Source organism: Sesamum indicum, linkage group LG13, assembly GCF_026168435.1.
Source record: "Sesamum indicum cultivar Baizhima isolate 11 linkage group LG13, ASM2616843v1, whole genome shotgun sequence".
NCBI lineage: Eukaryota > Viridiplantae > Streptophyta > Magnoliopsida > Lamiales > Pedaliaceae > Sesamum > Sesamum indicum.
In genome coordinates, this window is record NC_142669.1 from 8,839,754 (window position 1) to 8,865,961 (window position 26,208).

Here is a 26,208-nt window from a genome sequence, read left to right on the forward strand (position 1 = left end):
TACCTTTCGTAACGCCACCGGGCTCCTTTTTCTTCCTCTCCTTGTCAAACCCTAGCGAACTAGGGCGCCCAATTCCTTCTCTTTTTTCTTTTCAAATCTTCGTTTTCCTCCCCCGAGTTACCGCATTAGGTCCAAATTCCTGTTCAGAATGATGCAACAACCAGGAGGAATGGCCCGCCCTGAGATGCCGATGGAACAGCAGCAGCCCCCACAGCAACAGCAGTACCCCGCGCACCAGTGGATGGTGATGCAGCCGCAAGCGCCGCAGCATCAGCCGGTTCAGCCGCAGCCGCCTCAGTTTTGGGCTCAGCAGCAACAACAGCAGCACTACGGTGCCGGACCGACGAACGCTGCTTCTGGGGGTGCCGGTGGCGGAGCCGATGAGGTTCGGTCTCTGTGGATTGGTGACCTGCAGTACTGGATGGACGAGAATTACCTCACCTCCTGCTTCTACCACACCGGCGAGGTATTTTTGTGATTCATACAACTTGTACAGATTATTGTATTAATTAACCTCTATCCGTGGTTTTGCTGTTAATTTCTAATTTTTCTTGTAGTTAGGATGTCTTGTACTGAGATAAGAAGTTGTCGTGGTTCTTGCTTCAATTTATGATAAAATGTTGGTTGGATTTTGGTCAAGTTGTTCAAGGAATTCATCCTGCCACTAAGAAGAAAATTGCGCCCCTTTGACTTGAAAAGTTGTGGTTAAGGACTTGAAGCAAATATTTATCGTTTTTACTCTGACTGTATCTGGTTATTCGTTTTATTATTATTTTTTTGAATTTTTTTGGGTGGGGTTGGGCTTGGGGATGCTCTATGGAAATTATTTTTGCTTACACAGTTAGATATATATGAGAAGCTGCCTCTCTTCTGTAGGCAGCATAAGTATGACATCTGATATAACTGTTAACAATAATTTTGAAGGAGATGCTTCTTCATTGGTTCCCGAGTGGGGAAGGGAATTTTTTCTATGGAGCTTAATTTTTCTGTATCACTTAATTAGTTGTATCAGTCTCTTTATGTTGTTGGCTATATAAATAAGCGTGAGTATTTTGCCTGTTGTTTCAGCTTGTGTCTGCAAAGATAATTCGTAACAAGCAAACAGGTCAGTCTGAGGGGTATGGTTTCCTGGAATTCAGGACTCATGCCACTGCTGAAAATATATTGCAAACATACAATGGCGCAATGATGCCCAATGCCGACCAGACCTTCCGGCTGAACTGGGCTTCTCTTGGTGCTGGAGACAAGCGTGCAGATGACTCCCCTGAGCACACAATTTTTGTAGGAGATTTGGCTGGTGATGTTACAGATTACGTCCTGCAGGAGACATTTAAGGCTGTATACCAATCTGTCAAGGGTGCAAAAGTTGTTACAGATAGGGTAACAGGACGTTCCAAGGGTTATGGATTTGTTAAATTTGGGGATGAGAGAGAACAACAGCGGGCGATGACTGAAATGAATGGTGTTCTCTGTTCGACTAGGCCTATGAGGATTGGGCCTGCAGCTAATAAGAAACCTATGACTGCTTCAACTCAGAAAGGTATTAAATGAAGTAATTTTTGGATCCCTTATTTGACATCAACTCTCTAGTTATATCAAGGTTAACATTTTAATTACATAACTAATTTTCTTGTACTTAGTTTTATGGAATGTATTTGTTGTGCATCTGTAGATATTCCCATCCACCACTATAGGAGAGCAGTTAGGTTGATCTTGGTGTGAATGTAAAGTTCTATTACGATCTTACAGTTATACGTACGAAGATCCCTGGGCTTTACTAAGTCTCTTCCTTCTAGTACTTTGCTAGACTTGGGAAAAATATAATTACATAAGACGTAAAAAACTTATAGAACTCATGTTGTCTCAAAGCAGGGAAGAGAGAGGCTCTCATTTACGGGGGCCTGGAACTGATTTCAGCTGAAATGATTTCCCTATAATGCGTGGCCTCCCTTTTAGGTCAGTTGAACTGATTTTATGATAAGCTTTCTTCATTCCTTTGTGGCATTTCTTTTGCTACAGATTTTCTTAGCTTCATAATTTTTTGAAGTACTGGTCAATTAAGTAACCTTTCTTGTGCAAGATTACCTTCATTACCACTGTATTTTGAAGTCATCTATTTCCATGTCTTCCCTTCTTTTTGTTATCGTGTAACTGGCCAATTCCCTTGTACTTCATAAGCTCGTTTGCTGCAACTTTTTTTGTCCCACACCCAACGTCTTGTTTGTGAAGCTGTGAAGATACAACTAATATTCTTTCTTCGATTGTGGCTCTCTTCTTGGTTGGTATACCATGAAGTAAGTAGCAATTTGTCAAATCCCGAATAGAACTTAATTGTCAACATGTCATCAAGGGTGTGCTACTTTCTTCGGTTGCCTTTTTATATGATAACTGCTGAATAATGACGAAGTTTCCTTTTGGACTAATATTGGGTTAGTGCTAATTTGTCGCAACTGTTCTGATTAATTATTTTCAGTGGGAGACTATGAATAGGTTGTTGTACCAAAGAGCTACTGGTACACATACATTTCTTTGAGGCATTGTGATGATTGTTCAAGAATTTTATCTAATTCTTGGTTATGTCTCTGATACGTGTTGAAGTCTTGTTATTGTCTATACTCTACAAATTAGAAAGTTTGGAACTGTAAGTGGATCTAAACTACGTAGATGTTAGTGTTCTCAGCACAGTAGTTGGTCTTGTCTGCTGAGGCATGCTACAAAGCTGCAGCAACTCTACTCCTGAGAACGAGGAGAAATGGAGATAGAAAGGAAAGGAAAAGGGAAGGCCTGGGGGGGGGGGGGACGCTGCAGCAGCTTTGCAGCACCAGACTTCCAAATCCTATTTTTTTTTACTGGTACAGGCATGGGTTTCTTTAGTTTGAATTAATCAATGTAGCTTGTTTCTGGCCCCTCTCTATTTTCATTTCTCTTCTTCCGAACTGATTGGAGAGTTAGTTTGCGAGGGAAGGAAGATATACTTGGACAATATGTTTAGGACTGGTTAATTCGGTCTGACATGTTCATCTGGTCGTGGCAAGATAGTGCTGCACCTTCTCTTTTCATGGTTTTGTCTTGGCACAGAATATTTTCTATTGTTTTGTGGTTTCCATTTTCACTATTATTTGTCATTTGCAGCTTCATATCAGAATCCGCAAGGAACTCAGGGAGAGAGTGATCCTAATAATACAACAGTGCGTCATTTTTCTTTGTGTTTGTGCCTTTTTTCCTTACTTTGTGGTAGTGACGCCTCACATTGGAAGTGTAGGTATTTGTTGGTGGTCTAGACCCTAATGTAACCGACGACCATTTGAAACAAGTATTTTCTCAGTATGGTGAGGTAGTCCATGTAAAAATACCAGTAGGAAAGCGCTGTGGATTTGTTCAGTTTGCTGACAGGTACATACTAGTTTGTTGGGTGAACTTGAAATTTTCATGGGCGACTTCCTGCTCATAACTTTTTTACAAGTGTTTAATGTAGGTCCTGTGCTGAGCAAGCTTTGTCAAACTTAAACGGTACCTTGTTAGGAGGGCAGAATATTCGACTTTCGTGGGGGCGCAATCCTTCAAACAAGCAGGTTTGGCATCTGCTAAATATTTTCAGACTAACTTCTCCTGCAACCATGAATTGCTTCTTATTTTGCTTTAATTTGGTTGCCCAGTCGGATCAGAACCAGTGGGGTAGTGCATATTATGGCTACACACAAGGGTATGAATCATATGGTGGATATGCTCCACCTCAAGACCCAAACATGTATTATGGAGGCTATCCTGGATATGCGAATTATCAACAGCCACAACAGGTATCATTTTGTCATTGTTTCTTTTGTATAAACCGCATGCAAGTCCAGGTCACTGGACGTTTCAATATTCTCTATTTGGCTCACTCGGTCCTTGTCAGTGGAACTAATTTGCTGAGGACATACCAAGACTAGTTCCACTGAGAAGGGTTGTACATGGAAGACTTGTTTTCTTACTCATGTCAAGAAAGATATTGTCTCATATACTGTATAATTTGTGCCATTGGGTGTTATGCTAAGTTTTATTTAAAACATTTTATGAGCTCAGACATGTTACTACATGTTTTTGGAACTTGAAAATTTGCTAAATCTTATTTAGAATTAAGTTATTAAAATACCTAGATAGAAAGGATCATAGAATTTATAAAATGTTAGCAATGGTTAATTCGTATCTAATTTGAGATTTTTGACGTAACTTTCTTAACTATTAAAAGTAAGTTTGCTGCTACTCATTTGTTTGAAAGAGTTTGTAAACTTAAACATCTTATGTTTTGATCTTATAACCTCTCTTGCTAAAAATTCACTGAACGCCGTCAACTATTATAAGCTTTCACCCAAATGCATCTTCTTAGTTGGGGTTCTCCTAATTGTCAGTTAAACTGAGAATGTCTGGTTGGTTGCTTGGTAATAAAGAACATATCTGCATGGTGTTTTGTATATGCTAGTGTGTTCAACACAAAATTGCTTCTTGGTATAGATTGGATCTTCTGGTTCAGAAATCAAAGAGTTTTCTTTTTGGCCCCCAACACATGTATATATATATATATATATTATTGGCCTCATTAAGTTGGTTGAACAACGCCTCCCTAAAAGTATAGGTGCAGGGGATTATTGACTGAAGTTTCTCGCATTTGCAGTGAAACAGGGAACGCGTACGGAGCTTGACCCCAGCTGAGCTTAGCTGATTATGATATTTGCTTATAGGCCATTGAACATATATATATGTGTAATAATCTCGGGTGCCATGGTACTTACATTCTGTGTTGACTGTTCTGCAATTCAGTTTTGGAGGATTTTGGGTGGTGACTTGCATGTATTATTGGGATAGTAGTTTGCTTCTGTTATGCGATTTGGGTCTTTGTATTTGAACTTCTTGCTTGTCTTAATTTTGAGAACCTGGCCGCTCCTGCAAATTGGGATGACTACCACTTTTTTTAGTGAATCCGTTACGCTCATGAATTTCAATTATCAACAATCAATATATGTTAATTATTAATATCAAGAATGTATAGTTGTTCAATAACTATTATTACAGTTGATTAATATCTATTATCAAAATAGATTTATACCAATGCACATTTGCGGGAACGGAATCCCTGATCATAAGATTATGGGTCTTAGTAAGTTAGGTTTTATTGACAGATAACTTGGAATTTGATTTCAAATTCTTATTATTGTAGTCAACGAACTAAGAATTGCTTGTCAGGCTTTGAAATTACTATTTCTAGAGTTTTAGGCACGTAAATTACTCTCATTTTTAATCTTTCGTTGTCATATTAAAATTTCACGGATTTCCTTTTTTCATTTTTTGTGAGTGTGGGTGAACCACAGTGTAGCGATGTGGGCGTAAAAGAGCATCGTTTTCTTCTTGGGTAAGGAATTATTGTATTCTACACGACGTTTCTGGCCCTTACAATCATGTCAGAAACATATTTTCTAATACGGAACAACTTTAATTTGAAAGAATCATTTCCAAAAAATTGAAATTCTATTAATATTTTATAAAATATAATTTTAAATAAAAATGAAAGAATTTTTAATACGCAATTATTAAGAATTTAGAACTTCTATCTTTACTGGCACGTCTACTTGGATTTATATTGTATAAAATTTTCAGTACAACTTAATAGGGCGTTAACATTACCGAATGGGACATACTGTGGAAGATTATATACTTATTTCAAATTTATTTGTATCATTCATTAGTCGAACACTCAAAGGACCTAAATCGATCAATTCATGTACAATGAAGATTAAACAATATTCTATAAAAGTCAAGATTGTATTGAAATGTGTGTCGGATTTATCATTCTAATTCTTTCGAAACATCTTAAAATGATGCATTTCTTGTTAATACACTTTTGGTTATAAGGGCCAAAAAATAATCTTTACATGTATAAGACATATAATAAATACATACACTTTACCATATTACTTAACTTCCAACACTATTATGAATACTCAAAATATTATTTTTTTACACCAAGTGATTATTTATCGATTTGACTACATATAACCAATTCTCTCTAACATTTCTCTTTAGGATTAGTTTCACCTGGTGACTTTTGTGCCAATGATAAAATTTTTTAAACGTGCCTTAGTCCAAAATTGCACTCAAATCATTGGCGTCGTTTGTAGGAAAATATTACCCAGCATTGAGAATGCAAATCAGGTCTCGAGCTCTCGATGTTCATGGGGTGAACACCACCCAAGAAGGGAAAGTGAATGGGGCAGGTCAAGCTTCACCTCGTGAGCAATCACCACCTCATGAACAAGCCTCACTTAATGGCGAAGTTATACCATCCCATGAATAAGGCCCACTCAAAGGAGAAGTTATACCACCCCTGAACAAGCCCCACTTCCATCATATGTAGAGTCATCCCCACCAGGTGTTCCACCCCAAGAAGCAATGATGCATCTAATGCAAGAAGCCTTAATGGCTTTTATCCACGATGCATCCACGCGATCGGCTGCACAAGCAATAGCTCAATTTGCAGCTCATTATGCCATGAACCCACCCCCTCATTCTCCTCGTCGAAGTCAAGAACAACCTTCGGCTCCCGAGAAGGAAGAGCAGAGGTAGGAAGATGCGAATAGTAGAGTCTCCCGACCTGAAGTCTCTCAAACGCAAGAGCAAAACTCCCGGCAATCACGACAACCCTCTGCACCCCTATCATCAAGGGTAGTCGAGGATCCTTAATTGTTCCTAGCCATAGCCCCTTCAAGATGTAGCCTTTCTCCCCTGTAATCTTAGCTAAAGCCTTTCCAACAGACATTAAAGTATCTAATCTTTTCGAATACGACAGAACAGGGGACCCACAAGAACACTTGGACAAATTTTATGCTAAAATTGATTGGTATGACTTGAATAATGCCTCCTACTGCAAGGTCTTTCGAACTACGCTCTCCAAGCGTGCTCTGGTGTGGTTCAACTAGTTGCCCGTTGGAACTATCTCCAACTTCAAACAATTAACCCAACGTTTCATGCACCACTTCTCCATGAACAAGAGAATCCCAAAAAAGGCCGCATATTTGTTCACCAAAGAGAAAATGAGTCGTTAAGAGATTACGTTTAGAGGTTTGTGGAGGCAGTGCACGAGGTGCAGCATGTCGACCATGAGTTGTTGGCCAACATTATTCAATAAAGTTCTCTACTAGGAAGATTCAGAGTATCTATAGCCGCAAAACCCCCTGGCCTTTAGAAGACTTGCTAATGCGAACACAGAAATATATTAGAATTGAGGAGTCCAATATTTGAGGCACTTTCCTTGGTGTCAAAAGGGATGGTAAAGAGGAGAAGAAAGAGCCAAGGAATGAAGAACGCAAACACTTAGCTCTGACAGGGTTCAAGCACTAGACCCCTAAATGCTCTTAGGGGTGAAATATTAGTCGTCGCGGAACAACAAGAGTTGATCAATCAGTAGCCGAGAAAGATGAAAGATAATCCCAAGAGGCTCAAATCAGACAAATATTGTTGTTTTCACCGTGACATGAGATATACAACCCAAAAATGCTATCACATGAAGAATGAGATAGAAAAGTTGATTCAACGTGAATACTTGAAAAAATATGTGAACCACGGGCCGAGTGTGCCAACTCCTCAGCATGACGATAATCTTCCCACAACAAGAGTTATCCCATGACCTTAAGAGGATTACCAAGAAGAGACTCCTTCACCACGAAGGAATGACCCTAAGTTCACGTAGTGAGAAAAATTATTTTTTTGGCTATTCACTTATAATAGGAGAAAACTTGAGTAGTAACTTAACAAATCCTTCTCCCCTTTTAATTTCCTCTTGAGGCAACACTCGATGAAAATAAGTCGTAAAAGAACAAAATAACCGAATAAGTGCAATAACTATATTTATAAATACAGAATTTATCGCTTCAGCATACCGAGTGCCCGACAATGTGAGTCTAAATTCATCCCAAATATAAAATATCGAATTACATATCAAAATTTTGACCATATGATTTAGGAGAAAATCATCCCTTGAAACAACATTTGTATAATAAAAAAATTAAAAAAAAAATCAATCAATCAATCAATGCACCACTTGTCCTTCCCCAAGGTGTTGGGGGGCCTTTATCCCCACAAGTAAGAGATGTCAATTCTTCCTCACTCACTTAGAAGCCGAGAAGAGCAAACCCCTATAAAAAAAATATTACACCCCAAGGTGGGATAGAAATAAAAATACTTTCCATCATTGAGAGAGGAAGATAATTCAACAACCGTCGTCTGCTCCACAATGCATGAAAATCCTCTAATGTAACGGGGAGTCTCATTTTTTGAAGATGACGTCGAAATAAAATATGAAAGAATTCTGAATAAAGATCTAAAATAAATGTTATTATTTTGAATAACCTCTATAATAGAGAGTGAGAGTAAAATAACAACAAAAGATACAAGGTTGTAAAAAGGTTGAAATTTTCACTTCCCACCCTTTTAGCTTGGGTTCAAAATCCAACGCACACGACATTATATGCCTCCTCCCAAAGTACATGGGACAACACTGTTGCGCTCGAGTGTTCAAGCCCGCGGTCCACCGCCTTGAGCTCAAAGCACATGCGAGCTCCTTGAGCTCTAGCCTACCACCTCGAGCTAGACGAACTAGCAGCACCTCCTGCTCCACCACCTCCTCGAGTGCTAGCGCTCGAGCCCAACTCATCAAACTCGAGCTCGAGTTCGGAGCACCTTGGTTAAATTCAACGCCTCGAGCTAGTTATGAGTGGCCTTAGGGCCGCATGCGTACTTGCATACTGTGAGTAATTGCGGTCCACCACCATTTCCTCCCCACCGACCAAACAACTTAGGTCACCTTTAACAGTAATATTGGGCCCAAATAGTTGTTCAAACTAAATCACATTAATACTCATTTAGTTACAAGGAAAAAAAGTAACTTTTACATATATAAGACAACAATAAATACATACATCCTACCATACTACATAACTTCCAACACCTATAAATATTCAAAATAGTATTTTTTACACCAAGTGACTATTCATTGTGATGATGATCTAAAAAGAAGAAAGAAACGAAAATGCCTAAAAAGACTTGGCAGGCGGCCTTGGCGGGTGCACCCCAAAAAATAAATTGGCAAAGGAAGGAGACCGAAGACATCCCCTACTCGAACCATGATCAAAGCCCAATAAAACATTCTGCACAAAAGGCCTACGTGGCAGCGAACACCCCACTATGGCGTCCAGTTGGCTTAGGTGTCAGCAACTACTTAGGTATCAAAACCCTAGATTCCTTGACATCTTGGACTCTCTAGCGGTTAGGAGTCCTCGTTGATGAATGGTCCCCCTCAACTCAGAGATAGAGATTCAAAAACATACCTAACAGAAGGTAAAGGCAGATCATGGCTTATCCAAACAACTTTTATCTACTTTTCTCGAAAATTGAGGAAACGTGCAGAGCCTATTGGAAGAGGGTACCACTATAAATACAAGTTTACTCTTCCATATTGAGGACACTTTCGTAGACCTTCCTGACACCTTCATAACACTCTCTAACGTCTCTCACACATTCGTGAGACCCTCTAACGCCTCTCACACCTCTCTCACTTTCTAAACACTTTTTAAGCACTTTATAAACATTCTCTAAGCACTCCAGGAACATATTATCACGTGTTCTTATATTTTTCACCGACTTTATTCATCATATTTTAATTTTAATTATATTTATTTATTTTTTGGTTTTATCGTCAGAGAGCTAACACCTTTTTTACAGGTCCCGTTTCATGATTTGCATTTACCTCGACCCAGACCTTGAACAATTGTCCATATTCACTGAATCCGTACATTTTTTGGACGCATCACATTGATTTGACTATACATAAGGCACTCTCTTTAAAAAATTATCTCTCTAAAACTAATTTTACGTTATGACTTTTGTACCGAAAATAAAATTCCCTTTCAATCCCGTAATCCAAAATCACAACCACATCAAAATAAGGTGAAATATGTGAAATTACGTGCTGACTAGTTTCTATTAACTTTGCAGGTTTAAAAAGATAATAATACATTATAATATCCCATGAAGTTTTTGTTTAAAAAAGTTTGTTTTTGTAGTCAGATAAGACCAAATGTATATTCAAAAAGAGAGTAATGTGTATTAAGGTCCGACAATCAGTGGCGCTTTATAGAAAACGCCCCCAAGCAAAATCAAGACAAATCTAGTATCATCTGTCCCAGATAAACCCTGCCCCCAATCGTAACACCATCTGAATCTGGACGGCAATAATAGTGTATATGTATATCTGCGGGCAGTAGTTGAAGAACAATTCATCATTCCTCCAAACTGTAATGATCTGTATAGAAGTATGAAAAGCTTCTGTTGAAGAGTTATCACTCTAGTCTAGTGAAAAAGATTGCCCAATTCATCATGGAGTTAAAGCTGATTCTGGTGCTGCTGCTCCTACTATTGGCTGTCGGGGCAACGGCTGATTACGTCAGGCCACCGCCGCGCAAGACGCTTTCCTTTCCATGGAGCAAGAAGCCTTCTTCTCTTCCTCAACAGGTGAAATCTGTTTCTACTTAACCTTCAGTTCTATCTCTCTCCTTCTGGGGGATTTGGGGTTGGATTTTCTTGAAATTGGAGTTCGGTTTGTTTGGTTTTTTGGGTTATTGATTGAGATTTGGTTGATTCGTGGTATGTTGATTGTGCGTTGGAGTGTGTATATGATGAGTGGTTTGACCAGAACCTTTAGGTTTGCGTTTGATGTACTCATTGTCTTGTTAAAAGTTTTATTTTGCATAAACTGTAGTCTGATTAGCTTATGTAAGGTTAGGATATAAGCTTAGAAAAGAATTCTCTTGGATAAGTATTGCGCTGAGATTCTTTGATGAATTGTGAAGTGTGCTGGAGCTCCTCGTGGTGTGTTACATCTGATATGTTTTCTTGGTTATATCTTACTTGATTTGCCTTTAGTTATACTCTGTTGTAGTTAACTGGGGACTGGACTGATTACAGTGTCTGATTCTCCAAAAGTACATCAAATTCTGAAAAGTGAATGCCTTGAGAAGTTTCTTGGTTCAAGTTCAATATCAGTTGTTTTTCTGTCAAGACCAAGTGCGTGGATTTTGTTTTTATGGTGTTTATCCTGGAGCGGATCTTTAAACTCCATTGTGCAAATGGCCTGTAGGTTCACATATCCTTGGCAGGGGATAAGCACATGCGGATCATGTGGGTTACTAATGATAAAAATTCTCCTTCCATTGTTGAATATGGAAAATCACCAAATAACTACAGCTTCAGCTCTGAAGGAGAGAGTACCCGTTATAGCTATTTGCTGTACAGCTCTGGAAAGATACACCACGCGGTCATTGGTCCGCTGGAAGACGACACCACGTACTTCTATCGATGTGGGGGAGAAGGTCCTGAGTTTCAGCTCAAAACCCCACCATCTCAGTTCCCAATTACTTTTGCGGTGGCTGGTGATTTAGGTCAGACTGGGTGGACCAAGTCGACCTTGGACCACATAGACCAGTGCAAGTATGATGTTCACATGCTCCCTGGAGACCTGTCATATGCCGATTATATACAGAGAAGGTGGGATACATTCGGGGAGCTGGTGCAGCCGCTTGCAAGTGCAAGACCATGGATGGTGACTCAAGGGAACCATGAGAAGGAGCACATACCATTCTTGGAAGACAGTTTCGTATCATATAATTCAAGATGGAAGATGCCCTATGAAGAGAGCGCATCCAGTTCAAATCTGTATTATTCATTTGAAGTGGCGGGAGTTCACGTGATCATGCTTGGGTCATATACAGATTATGATGAATATTCTGATCAATATGCTTGGCTGAAGGTAAGTTGAGTTTTTATTGTCCTGGATTCCTGTATATAAGCTGATACTCCGAGCTGAATCAACTTCTCTGCTAAATGATTCAGAGAAACATGTAAAGAAGTCCGTGCTTTATACAAATCCATGTATATGGGCTTAGGTGTAACAACTCGAAGCTACCTATAGTATTATGCAACTGATTGATAGCACGCCTTGTCAGAATGTTAGATAATATGAGTAGAGGATGATTATGAGTCTGTCTTTATGTAGATTAGAGTCTTTGGCTAATGGAACTCAGTCATGAAAAGAGTAATAAGACTACTTATGAAACATGATTGTTATAGATGATGACTTGTTTTGTGAATATGTAATTGATTTCTTTATTGAACTTCGATATGTAGGCTGATCTTTCAAAGGTGGACCGCAAAAGGACACCCTGGCTTATTGTCTTATTCCACGTGCCATGGTATAACAGTAATGAGGCTCATCAAGGTGAAGGTGACAACATGAAGACGGCGATGGAACCCTTGCTTTATGCTGCTGGTGTGGACATCGTGTTTGCTGGCCATGTACATGCTTATGAGCGCTCGGTAAGATCACGGAGTGAGGCTTGTTCATTACTCAATTAATCTTTGAGCACTTGATTGACCTATTACCTTGGTTATTGCTACAGAGCCGTGTGTATAATGGTAAATCAGATCCTTGTGGTGCTGTCCACATAACAATTGGCGATGGTGGAAATAGAGAAGGTTTAGCACGCAAGTAAGTCTTTATATTCTTTGTTCTGTATTCATTGTCCACCTTCACCACTACAAAAGTGATTCTGATTTTGAAATGATATGTCCTGTTTTTTGGGGTTTCTGGTGGCGTCATCTTCCTCCTGCCATAACCAATGAAAAAAGAATTGAAGAAAGTGGTGCTTACATTACATACAGTAAATCTACAGAATAATATCCTTCCTAAAAATTCTTACAGAGATTGACTTCTCAGTTTAGCTTAGAAACCTTGCAGTGTCGTTATTCAATTGTTATCTCTGTAATCCCTGTGGGCTATTTATATTGCTTGCCTGCAATAATCCCATATTACCCAACATGAGACCTTTTGGAAAATCAATTCACAGGTACAAGGAGCCGAAGCCTGAATGGTCTGTGTTCCGCGAGGCAAGTTTCGGTCATGGTGAGCTGAAGATAGTGAACTCGACTCATGCATTTTGGAGTTGGCATAGGAACGACGATGATGAACCAGTCAGATCAGATCAATTCTGGATAACCTCACTCTTTGGTTCAAGTTGTTGTGCTGAGAACGGTCCGGAGCTTAGGAAAATGCTCTTGGAGCCTTAGAAGTGCTAGATTTCAAGGCTTCTTGTAAATAGTATCTTAGACAGCTATGTGACCTCATTTATTCTGTCAACTGTTATAAGAGCAGCCCTTCATTGAGCACTAATATCAGAATCCTTCTGTAGTACTTGTTGAGAAAATCTATGTATGTGTAACTGTTTGCAGACGGAAATTGTTTGTAATTGTGGACAAGAACTTGCTATATATGTTGATTTGGTCATGCAATATTGTAGAGAGGAAGCAGTTCTACTTTCAAGCCCATGATATTAAATTCAAAATGAAGTCTTTTTGCACAATTTGATTGAATTTTGGGGGTTTTTTTATTTACATGCAAAACCTTGATAGTGGATCTAACAATGAATTAATATACATTAATCCTAATAACAATGAAATAATAATCAAAACAGGGTTTAAAAAGAATTCTCCATGAAGGCATTATGAACAGATTCTAATACAGTTGATAGTATTGGTAAATTAGCCAGTGAGATTGCCAAATAAGAATTCTTGCTTCAGCTCCAGCTGAAAATTTTCCGGAAGGCAAAACAGCATATCTATCACAACTGTTGAAAAGAGAAATCAATCAAGCTAAACCTCCAAACGCCAGATTTCTTTCTTTTTTGATAAATCACCAAATGCCAGATTTAGAAAAAAAAAAGTTTGGTCAACGGAATTGGTAACACGAACATCTGATCAACTAAAGCAAACGCTTCCCATTGAGGCTTTCAGTTCAAAGTCCCACCAATCTTGACAAGAAATCCTTACAATTTTTGCCCTCTTGCCATCTGAACCTTCCCATCCACCTTCTGAAAATATTTCGATATTTTCCCAGAAACCCAGTTTCAGAAATGCATGATTTTTGCTTCACGATCCCATACGGGCTGCTTCTGGTGTGCGGTGGTGTCATTGGGTACGCAAAGAAAGGCAGCACAGCATCGCTGGCTGGGGGCACCGGTGCCGGTTTGCTGCTCGTCCTCGCGGGGTATCTCAGCCTCCAAGCATTCCATAAACGCAAAAACTCTTATTTCGCCTTGATTCTTGAAACTGGTATGCGCCCTCAATTTATTACCAACTCGTGGACAACGTTGTATATTATAGTATGACTTGATGAATTTTTTAGAATCATGTATCTGTTTGTTATTGATGTGAGAAGACGGCATATCATGTGTTTTTGCACTTTCTTGAAAACTTGCATCAAGACAGAATGAGGAAAATATTTCACGTTAAAGGCTATGATTTCACCTTTGTGTACAAATGCAAAGACAAACTAGACATTATATGATTTGAAAGACTCAGTTTTTCTTGCCAATGTTGTAGTGTTTACAATTTGGCACTGTAATGTTATATTGCTGGGGATATGGTATCTTTGTCATGAAACTCTTGTGGTACTGTGTAGATTCATGAGCCATTGAGAAGAAACAAACCTCATCATGTGTTACCCCATGAGCACCACTAAGAAAATTCATAGCTACATCTTAATTTGTTGCATTATTAAGAGTTGACATGTCATGTACAACTATTGGTAAGAAAAGGAAGTTCACTGCAACTCTTATGTTCTAACTCAGAATAGTGCTCTAATCAAGGTGGAGGATTGTGGACTAATCTAGGGAGAACGAACGGATATTTAATATCGTTCAGGTCAAGCAGTAGTGTATAGATGCAAGAAAAGGTTTGTGTATTTCTTGACAATAAACAAGCTTTCATATTGGCTTTCAGCTAGAAGCATTTGGGTCAAGCAAATGGTATCACTCTCTCCAAGAAAAGGCTTACTATGAGAATTTGTCCTCTTTATTTGGTGCTTTATATATTCTTTTCTTAGTTCGTATTGTCAAGAAATTATGTGCATGCCATTTTGTTTCTTTAGTCCTAAACATCACCAACTTAAAATATGGTTAACCTGGACAGATTCTTCATTTCTCTGTTTGGTATTTGAATAGCATGTCTTTGATTTTGGTATTGTCTGGACTTCTATTCTACTGATCGGATATTGCCTCCAACAGTTGTCGCTGCCATACTGGCATTCACCATGGGTCAGCGGTACATGCAAACTGGAAAGATAATGCCAGCCGGTATCGTCGCAGCGACAAGGTAAGAAAAAGACCGAACATGCTGCTGCATCCGCCCTTCTATGATCAAATTTATTCTGTATAGTTCCGAAACGGAGGCATGCCTTGGCTTCTCTCACATAATAACATTATCTCAAACTTCACGTTGTAATTTGCTGGAAATTCATATGTCATATTTACGGAAAGTGCATACATTAAAGTTCTTGTATTCTGCAAAGTTTCCACTTAAAATGTTACTTTTTTGGCGTGTTCATTTGTTGTTGGTCACATACGAAGAGAAGGAGAATGTTTATTTTCTCTGCGAATGTTGTTTCTGTTTTGAGTTGTCGATTACTTTTCTCTTGCTGTTTGATTTGTTCATTTCTTCAACTGGGTTGCTAGATTTCAACAAGAGAGGTTACATGTTGTCATGTTCTACCAAAAACGCTGAAATTCTTGCCTTCTCGATGTTGCCCACAGTGCCCTCATGGCTGGATTTTATCTCTACAAAGATTGCAACTGGAGGGAACCGTATTTCCCTCAAGACTGAGTAATGGAAATGATATGATCTTTTACACGACTTCACTCTGTTTACTAATAAGAACACGACACATACTGGATTTGTGAAGATTGCTGATCATCCAATTTGCTGCTAAGAACACGACACATACTGCATTGTGAAGATCTCTGATCATGCCGTGCTCCCTATAACTCCAGTTGATGTTGACATGCTGATTCCAACCAAGTGTTTATGTTTTACCATAGCTCTTGTCACTATGTAGCTTGGGACCTTTATTTTTATTTTTGTACATCCACTGACGTATAAAACTTTTTATAAATACGAGTTGTCGTTCTATTATTTGATGAATACATAGTGATTATGAGATCTAGTTGTTCGAACTCTCATATAATCCGAATTAACTTATACATGACACCCCCAACAAACCTAACGTGCTCATTCTTTCAGGTCCTAAGTTCCTAGGGCACTGCCGCTTGAAGTAGATTGGATCCATCAGCCCAATCAAATTCGGGCCATGATGGCATGCATTATGCAGACAGGAATAATCCACCAAATGGAAACACCATCATGGCACTGTAATAACTCCAACACTTCCTCTCTCTCTCTCAGCCGAACGTCTTTCTCCTCCTCTCACTATTACTCCTACCAATCTTCTTTCTCCTTACCAGGAAAAGAAAACCATTGAAAAGGACCCAGGATCACTAGGAAAACCAATTGTTGGCCGAAGTCTTGGCCTTCTCCGGAATGCTGAAAAATGGATAGCAGAGAGAGCCAGAAGATATGGTCCAATTTCAAAAAAGAATCTCTTTGGTAAACCAGTTGTTTTCATCACGGACAGGCCGCCAACAAGTTCGTCTCCACAAGTGATGGCAGAAAACTGAGTAATCAGCAGATGGATTCGATTAGAATGATACTAGGGGCCGATGCTTGCTGGAACTTGGCGGTGAGGCATAAGCTGGTGAGAAATGCTCTTGCTTTGTTTTTCAAACCGGATAGATTAAAGAATCATGTTGAGAAGATTGAAGCCAGGAGGCACATGCAAATGCATTGGCATGAGAACAAGTGGTCACAGTATGTTTTCTCGCATCAGATCAAACTGGGTAAATTCATGCTGCATTCACCACAATATGTATTAAATGTATGGATAATTGCCACATACTTTCCATTTTTCTGAAAAGTTGAAGGGATAATAATATTTTATTTGAAAAAATATAAGATCTAATCCAAGATAAAAAAAAAAATTACAATGTTTTCCTTTCATGTAAAAACTTGGAATGGAAAGTTTTGGAACTTCAGAAAAAAAAAAAAAGGGAATGAACATATATTCATACTATTTGCCAAGAAAGGTGGTTATATTTAACCGTAATTTTGTATGGTGGTGATGTTCAGGTTTTACAGCCAATGAAGACACTGACCTTCAACATCATATGCTCCCTTCTTTTCGGGCTTGAAAGAGGAGCATGACAACGCATTTGTAGAGTATTTCCAGTAGATGATTGAAGGGATGTGGTCAATCCCAATCACATGCCCTTCACACGCTTCAACCACAGACCCTTCTGTTTATCTGCAATACATATTCAAGCTGTTAGTTACCTGGATAGACTTTGTCAGAATTCTGAGTTCTAAATCTTACTTACAAACAGATATTCTGGGTCACAAGCATGATTCAAATGGACGCAAGACATTTTTCCAGAACCATCAAAATTTGATCCAGATCGGTTTGGAAATCCAGCAGCCATACCACCTTATTGTTACATTCCATTTGGAAGGGGCCTCATATTTGTCCAGGATACGACTTCACCAAGATTGAAACTCTAGTCACAATTCATCATCTGATCACTCATTCTACGTAGAAAATCTGGTTCAAACGATGACAGCTTCAGACGAGACCCAATGTCTGCACCTACTCAAGGACTCCCAGTCCAACTTGTGTTGAAGAAGCTGCTTTGACTTGAGATAGATCTTGCCAGAGAAACCTGATGATAAGTTATTCTAAATAAGATACCTGATGATAAGTTATTTATGCCCTCGAGAATATAATGGCTTGCCATATTAATACTAATGAGTTATTGTCGAATCCCCAGAGACCATAAACAAAAGAAAAACAACTATTGTCCCACTTAGAATCTGTTTATATTTGGTTCCTCCATTCAGTTGGCAACCTTGTAACGGTTTCATATTACATGTTGATCTACTGATATATACAATATGCCGTACAACAGCTCTACACAACCTAAAACACTAGTATACCAAATACTGAGCACTATAAACTGAAAAACAAGGCAACAAAGCATATCAGCATCCAAGTGGCCTGTAATATTTCGGTGGCAAGGATGGACATCTTTCGTTCATGTGAGAGTAAGGATCCATAGTATTGTATCCAGGTAATTCCATCCGATACTTCCCTCGAATTTGACAGAAGGGTAGTTTTACAGTGTCCACATCATTGCACCACGTAGGCAAACGGCTTGAATTGTTTTCAAAGAACTTGAGAGAGTAAGCATCTTTTATCTGAAATTGTTGAGATCAACTGATTCAGATCCTCATATTGATGCTGTTTAATAAGAATGATACATATAAATATCACAATTTTTTGTAAAATATCTCATATAATTTCCAAATAACCCATCAAGCTTTCCATCTGAAATGAACACAAAACAAAACTATAGACAAACAAAAGTAACCTGAATGGAGAATAGAAACATATTTGGCACACTCACCGTGAATTCAGTCACCTGAATAGAGCTTGCAAGTTTACCAAACAAACCCGCTTCCTTGTATAATTCAAAGACAAATGCAACACATGAAGTCGACTTGCCATCAGCATAAACCCAATCATCTTGCTCAGGAATTGCCAACAACTCACCAAAAGATGATCCACGTTTCTCGACTTCGACAAGAACTTCAGAAAGACTTAAGTTCTGCAATGGTGAAAGTACGTTTTCTTTTATTTTGTGCTATTGGTATGGCTGTGTAAGCAAACTAGAGTATACTTAAGATGGGTGATTATATTTTTGGTACCTAGATACTCTCACTTATTTGTTTTTGGTCCCTAATGTACATGTGCCACAATTTTAGCCCTAATGTTTACAGATTTGTTCCAAATTTGATGGTAGGACCAAATATGTAAGAATTTGTAAACATAAGGAATCAAAATCGTGGTAGATGAACATTAAGGACCAAAAGCAAATTAGTGCTATATATAGGGACCAAAAATATAATTTACCCATTCTTTTACAATGAAAGAAGAAAAAGATTAATTAAAATATATAGAATGTAGTAATTTTGTTCCAATTAATATTATAGGACACAAATATTTTTACTCATTTTCAATGATACTTGTTTGTATTATCGAGATATTAAAATCTGATTGCAAAAACTTAAATTTAGATTCAAGGGCTTAACTTTTATATTCTAAATTTAAATTCGAAATTGAATTTTTTTGAGGTCACAATATGTTTTGGATTTTAGTTTTAATATAATTAATTACCAAATAATGATTTATTCTATAAATATTTATAAATGAAATTAGACGAAAATAACAAAAAAAATATTATTATAAGGATAAGTTACATTTTCGGTCCCTATATAACCACTTATTCACTTTTGGTTCCTAATGTTCACATGCCATGATTTTGGTCCTACTGTTTACAATTTTTGATAGACTTGGTCTCTAATATGACACCAGGACGAAATTTGTAAAAATATCATGACACGTAAATATTATGGACCAAACACAAATAAATGACTATATATAAGGACCAAAAGTATAAGTTCCCCATCTAAAGCTCAAGTGAGTGACCCAACAGCCTGTTTCCAAGAATTTCACTAAATTGATCTACTAAACCCTCTAACACCTGGAGCCACCAATTTTGCTTCTTGTTAAATATCTGATATCTAAACAGGCAGATATTCATAAAGATGCCCGGGCCTCAAAAATCTAACCTATTAAACCCTATACCCTAGATAGCCCATATATTTAATGCAACATATATCTAGTAGGTGCGCAATGCCCTGCAATCTAATAACAATGGCATTCAACCACAACACACGTGCTCCAAAATCTGTGAGTGTTATGATCAATGAGGAGGATATTAATAAACCTGACTTCCAAGTCGTTTGTTCAATGCTTCATTCCACATGTTACCAGCATATGCAGGCTGCATCTGAGTCCAAACAGTCATAACAGAAGCAACCTGTGAAACAACACCAAATTAAAATGGAAGAGAAGGAAAAGGAACGATTGCAACTAACAGCATGCTCAGAGGGTGAAGATGGCGGCATAATCTACCAGCACCATCAGATAGAGTAAGGCACTAATGTGTGCTATACTTCTTTTTTACTTTTCATGTAAAGAATCATCTATTCCGATCATAATAAGGATTTATTGTCATTGACTGACATTTTTGACAAAGAAAACCTGAAAGTGATTCATGACCTCACCATTTCTCCTCCACCGTTTACTATATTCGGAAGAGTAAAGGACACATTCCAGAAATGAACAAATAAACAAGTAGGTTAATTAATTAAATGAGAACCATTTGCCAACTGAAAGCTGAAATGAAACCAAGTAAAATCCATGCAACTAATAGCTTTTGCAGCCAACATTTTGTTTAGACATGTGTTGTTCTTATTATCCTAACTGAATGTGCACAATCCTTGCCCTACCTGTAAAAACTGTTATTTCGAAAAAAAAACTCACATACATGTTTGCATTATATTGTCGGTTGCTTAATCAAACGACACTGAACCCCATGTATGTCATTGCCTGTCAGCTTAAAGCTATACAAACTTAGACATTTGGGTCATGTATCAAACATAAACCCATGAGATTAACTTGCAATTTATATGTGCTTCATGTACTAATTAGGTTTCCTCAGAGGCTATGGAAACAAGATACCAAAGGGGATTAACGTGAAATGTTTGCACGGTGACGGTAACAATTATACGAACAACAATATGCGGCAAAGAACGTGGTGTAACAGTAACATCAGAAAACAGAAAATCCTCAAAAAGATGCAGTTAAAGGGACACCTTGGCTTTAATTTGAACAAGATCTCTTAAAAGACAAAAAGGCCTACCAGGTGAGCATCCAGAGGTGCTGGATAATTTCCACTGATTGTGTCGATCCAGCTAAATATTAAGTTATGATAACCATAAGGCTTTCCAGACATGCTTTTTGCATATTCCCAGGCAGCGGTTTCATTGAACTTGGCCCGGAGTTCAGGATGCAAAGGAAGCAATGCTATATGTGGATTGGAGTCATCCTTTGTCAGCTCAAAATCCCACCACTCATCCCATGGTAAAATGGCAATAACATCTTCTCCCTGGAAAAGTGCAATTTAAAATCCAAAATGGTAGGCATGCTATCCACAAGAACTGTAATTTCAGTAATAAACATGTTATTGTGTGTATTATGCGTAAGTACACTAGAGCAACAGGATACACCACAACAAGGGAATAATTGGTTTGTCTCTTCATTGACATTACAGACACTCCACACAAATTTTCCCTGTCTTTCTCTGTGCTTCATAGTAGTCTCTGATTCCAGCACTCCCTCCACTCAGATTATCCAATTACCATCCCTGCAGGCTATTTTTATCTCTTATAAGATACTTAAGCCTATTGATGGTGCAATCTCTTATAGAAGTTTAGGATACATCAAATCAACAAGATTTGTGCAAGACCTTTTAAAACATAAAAAGTTTGACGCATCACGCTTAAGGAAATATATTTGACCGTGCAAGTAGCAAGTCAGAAGAGTTGGGGTAAAATTGAAAATGTGCAAGATCAATAGAGAAAAGAAATTAACAAACAAATAACAGAAATCGATTTCTATGAGGGTGAGTTCAACCAACCTTCTCATTCTCATGCCCTGATTCTGCAACCCACAGCTTTCCTTCAGAGTCCCTTAAGCAGACAGCAGAGTGACCAGCATAAGATCCAGTCACCCACTTCTCTAGAGTCTCAAAACCACCCCATCGGCCTCGAATTTTTGATAATGCAAGGAAATCTCCAGAGTGGATATCCTCCACAGTAATGTTGGTGACCCATGGTTGAGGCCGTTCTTCAAAGGAAGCACCCATGTGCTTTTTAAGGAATGCAAGATTAGAATTCTCACCCCATCCAGTATTCGTGAATAAAGGGAACACCTCCCAGAGAGCCTGAAGGGTTCCTAGCATCCCTGCTTGCATGAGGAAAATAGAAACCCCCCTGTTTTTGACCTAATTGTCATGGGGGTCCAGTCACATTTAGGTACGACAAGTCTTGCTTAAAACTATGCAAGTATGAGACTGATCAAGAAATTGAACTCACATATTCATATTCAGCTTCTGACTCCCACTCTTTAAAGTCGATAGTGTGTTCTCGAGATAAAAGGTAATAATCCCACGTCACCCGAAATGGGGTTGCAAATACATAAAGATCCATACATGTCCAACTATGTGCACTGCTCACCTGGATAGAGAAAATAAACATAGATGATATCAACATCATACATTAGCATTAATTTTCAATTGCCACATCCAACATGGTCCTTTAATCACCAGGTACAGGAACCTACCTAGTTTACTTGGAAGCAAACTACGAAACTATGCCAACTGTGTCCCACTTTTCAAGATTTTAGGCAAATTATGTCGTAAGAAAATTACTCACAAAAGACCCAAATTTTAGAAATTTAAAAAATTAAATGTCACTAGTATCCTTAACTCCAACCTGAAGAAACTACAATTTGAACTAAGCAAGAAATACCCAAGAAGGACTAAATAAATTCAGGCCCTAATGGGTACTCCATTAAAAAAAAAAAAAAAAACTGGTCTAGTTCACAAGAGAAGCAAAAGCACAAATAAATTTCCCAAACGGCCAAACCTGCAAAAACACACGTCAAAAATTCCAATAAAAACGAAATCAACAATAAGAAAACATTAAAATTACCTTAATATGAAGAGTACCACCCCCAAATTCACTTCTACTGTTGTTGTGGAACTCCAACCAAGCAGTGCTATTGTAAAAGCAAGCTCCTTTCCAGTTCAAAAGCGAATTGTTAGAAGCAGTAGCAGCCCCAACAAAGGACGGCAACAGGTCCGCCGCGTTGTTGAGAGCGTTCAGAATAGGCCACGAAACTTGTCTCGGAAGCAACGGCAATACATCCCCGGGACGAAAGGGCGCTTTAACGGCTTGTACTCCCGGCAGGCCGATACCAGAAACGGCGAGAATTGCCAAGAACATCAACAATAATTGGTGGGTTTTAATCATCCTGAAGTGAACCATCATCGCTCAAGAAACCTTGAACAGAGAGAGATACGGAGAAAAAAAGGAGGGGGGGAAGTTTTCCGAGTGTAACGAGAGAAACTCAATGAAATTTTGTTAAAAGGGAGATCAAATTGACTTCCTTTCCGGGATTTCGAGGTGATGAGTTGGAATTTATAGGCGGTGGAGCGTGGTAACACTTTCTGCAGATTTCCGCCGTGGTGAAGGAATCAAAGAGAGATGCGGTGAATTGTTTGATGGGATTTTCTGGGATGGGCATGTTGATCTTTAGGCGTTGAATTCTATTTCCACCCCCACACTCCACATCAAAACTAATCTCTCCAAAACTTTTACAAAAGTTTCAATTCCTTTTTGTATTGGTTGGTGAAATTTTATGGGATGAAAATTACCCCTAAATTATACACTTTGAACCCTAGAAATATGATTTTTGCATCAAATATTACCCCTCAATATTAAAATTTAACATTCAAAAAGTTTTTTATTTTAAAAAAATAATGATAAAGAAATAAGTTAAATGCATCTAACTTGTTACGATTTTTAAAATGAGTCGGGAACTCCATAACTTTATTAAAAGAACTTATAAATTTCAAACATCTTATTTTTTAATTTTACAAGTTCATTTCTAATAAATTTATTAAATATTTTGCAACATATTATAAGTTTATCCAAACAATACCCTTTAAATCACTTTGTAATTTATACATAACAAAATAAAAGTATTAATACCGTATTCAGATCATTTAATTTAATTTAATTATAGATCACTCGTCTATATATAATAAAACAAAAATATTGTGGTTATTCATGTAAAAATATATTTGAATGAAATATTTACATTCTATTTCATATAAACAATCAATTTTTCAAGAGAAAAAATTTAAACTCAGATAAATTTATAACAGTCTACTTTATCCAAAAGATTGATCGGTTTTTTTCTTTTTAAAATTATCCTGCACTTTATTTAAATAGATAAGTGTATAATAATTTATCTTTATTCAAAAGCTCTAGAGATTTTCTTATAATAAATTAGTTAATAACATACCTAGATTTATTTTTATATATATTAGTAATTTTTTTCGTTATAAATTATCATAATATTAAAACTTTAGGGATGCTTAGATTTACATCCATGATTTATGATTTGTTTACACAAAAAAATTTCTTTTAATAATTACGAAAAATCACCTGCAGCAATAGAAAAATAGGGTCAGGTTGTGCAATGTTGTTGACGTTTCTGAAGTGTATATGTAATTTTTTGAAAAGCATTGGTGCTTTGTGTAACTAATGTTAATATTTCTTGTATGTATATATGTAATTTTATAAGAAACAAGAGTAATTTTTGTAAATAGATAATAAATTAGGGGTTTATATGTAATTAACCTAAAAATTTAAATTATTTATCAATTAGTCATTTTTACATTATAAAATTTAAATTATATATTTTATTAAATTTTTATAGAAACATACAGTTGTATTGGGCTACTCCTTACAAGGAAGAAAGATGGGCTCTATAAATAAGTTGATTTGAGTTGAAGCCCATTAGCAAATTGGAAGAGGCTATCTTCAAACATCCCTCACTTATACTCAAAACTTGTATTTATTCACTCTATTCATTCTTTTTGAAAGATAAATTACATAATTACACGTACTTTTTGTTGTTTAAAAAATTATTAATACTCCTGATTTTAATGGACGTCTAACAGCTTATCGAGTTTGTTAGTTTTCTTTAGATTTTTATTCATTTTTTTTGTGGTGAACCGGATACATTACCCTTATGGACCATGAATTATAATTTTATTTATTTAAAAAAATATTTTTTTTTTTTTACAGATTAAGTGGACAATTCTTTTTATAATTTTTCTTAAATTCTTCCATCCACCTCGTTCCATCCGCTTACAATTTATTTATTTAAAAAAATACAATGAGGGCAAAGTTGAGAAAATTCCGAACTTCCATCTAAGAATTTCATAATTTCATCAAGTATCAGCGGAAGATATTTATAATTTTTTAAATAATAAGAATGTATTTGTAATTTAAATTATACACGTACGTTGGGCGTGTTTCGTTCGTGACTTAAAATAGAAATTATGTGCGTGTCATCACTTTTTCTCTACGTATATAAGTACGCATTCTATGTATGCAGGCAAAAGTATACGGCGGCATTCCAAGCAAGTAGCTGTAGCCGGATATCTTGTTGCAACCGCATCCGCCGTCATCCTCAATCCAAGCATAGCAAATTTGAAAACAGAAAGCGTCGGAAACGTACCCGAGGAAAACAAGTTGAGACGGATCCAGCAACCAAAGTTTGAAGGTCTGTATATGATGTTCCAAATAACTGTCAATATTTTTTTATTGTTTGAAAATTTATAAATACTCTTTTAAATAAAAAATAATTATGTAGGAAACTTTGAGGTGAACATTACTGCTTTACTCTTATTGAAAAAATATATAAAAAAAATTTGATGATAGATAAAATAAAAAATTCACAGGGAATATTAGTCCATATAAATATTTTAGAAAATTGTGAAAAATATATAAGATCATGATTCATAATCCAAAAGCACACCCTGATCAGTTCACTACAAAATTTGAATGCAAACTTAACAGAAGCTAACAGAATGTGCTCGTTGTTAAACGAACGTTAAAAGCAGGGGACAATTCATAATTTTTCAAACAATGAGAAGATATTTGTAATTATGCAAAATTTTAGAAAAAAAATGATAGTTTACCCCATATATATATATATATATATATATTACTCATCCATATCTATATACAGCGTTTTGCTATTTTATATTTATTTTTTGGCCCCATTAAATAATTGGAAAGACCAATATATATCAAAAATTTTAAATTTATACATAATTATTAAAAAAAAAAAGAACAAATTAGGGTAGATTATAGCCACCTTTCTCGAGTTTTGACATAATTATGAATTTATAATTTTTCAAACAAGGAGAGGGTATCTGTAATTATGCTAAACCTCAAGAGATGTAACTGTAATTTATTCAATAATTGTACTAAACCTCAGATGATGTAACAGTAACTGACACAATTACAAATATATTTTCGTTCGTTTGGAAAATTACAAAAATACTCTTAGTTTTAATTTCCTTCTAACAATAAGCCAATTTCATATATTTCCAATCAACTCTTATCATATTTTCAAGTATCACAAAATCGACATGAAAACAACTCCAAACAAAGCGATCAGCACTTTGTTGCTGGCCC

General features: G+C 37.1%; 3 protein-coding genes and 2 pseudogenes across 5 annotated transcripts; 4 read left to right on the plus strand and 1 right to left on the minus strand.

Annotated features, from left to right (window-relative positions):
• Positions 1-13: 13 nt before the first annotated feature.
• LOC105176766 (polyadenylate-binding protein RBP45) lies at positions 14-4,883 on the plus strand. The gene is made up of 7 exons (XM_011099670.3): positions 14-466; positions 1,069-1,540; positions 3,133-3,188; positions 3,263-3,393; positions 3,476-3,572; positions 3,657-3,797; positions 4,652-4,883. Exons 1-7 carry the CDS (start codon positions 149-151, stop codon positions 4,652-4,654), a joined length of 1,218 nt encoding a protein of 405 aa, XP_011097972.3. The 5' UTR covers positions 14-148; the 3' UTR covers positions 4,655-4,883.
• A 5,206-nt stretch (positions 4,884-10,089) lies between these two features.
• On the plus strand, positions 10,090-13,371 carry LOC105176699 (purple acid phosphatase 18). Its single transcript, XM_011099592.3, has 5 exons — positions 10,090-10,539; positions 11,165-11,833; positions 12,211-12,399; positions 12,483-12,571; positions 12,930-13,371. Exons 1-5 carry the CDS (start codon positions 10,405-10,407, stop codon positions 13,147-13,149), a joined length of 1,302 nt encoding a protein of 433 aa, XP_011097894.1. The 5' UTR covers positions 10,090-10,404; the 3' UTR covers positions 13,150-13,371.
• A 231-nt stretch (positions 13,372-13,602) lies between these two features.
• Positions 13,603-16,074, plus strand: LOC105176700 (protein FATTY ACID EXPORT 6-like; annotated as a pseudogene). The gene is made up of 3 exons (XR_016063526.1): positions 13,603-14,190; positions 15,144-15,231; positions 15,669-16,074. The product of XR_016063526.1 is annotated as a protein FATTY ACID EXPORT 6-like (transcript).
• Positions 16,075-16,274: 200 nt separating this feature from the next.
• Positions 16,275-17,679, plus strand: LOC148784480 (uncharacterized; annotated as a pseudogene).
• Positions 17,680-17,819: 140 nt separating this feature from the next.
• On the minus strand, positions 17,820-23,337 carry LOC105176701 (uncharacterized). 2 transcript variants are annotated; one of them, XM_020698768.2, is made up of 7 exons: positions 22,642-23,334; positions 22,024-22,164; positions 21,567-21,932; positions 20,790-21,035; positions 19,812-19,904; positions 18,429-18,629; positions 17,820-18,219 (listed from the first exon to the last, which is right to left on the minus strand). In XM_020698768.2, the coding sequence occupies exons 1-7, from the start codon at positions 22,978-22,980 to the stop codon at positions 18,004-18,006; spliced, it is 1,602 nt and encodes a 533-aa protein (XP_020554427.1). In that variant the 5' UTR covers positions 22,981-23,334; the 3' UTR covers positions 17,820-18,003. The 2 variants fall into 2 exon arrangements, with proteins under 2 accessions (XP_020554427.1, XP_020554428.1); XM_020698769.2 differs by having other exon boundaries at positions 18,047-18,262; positions 22,642-23,337.
• Positions 23,338-26,208: the final 2,871 nt, after the last annotated feature.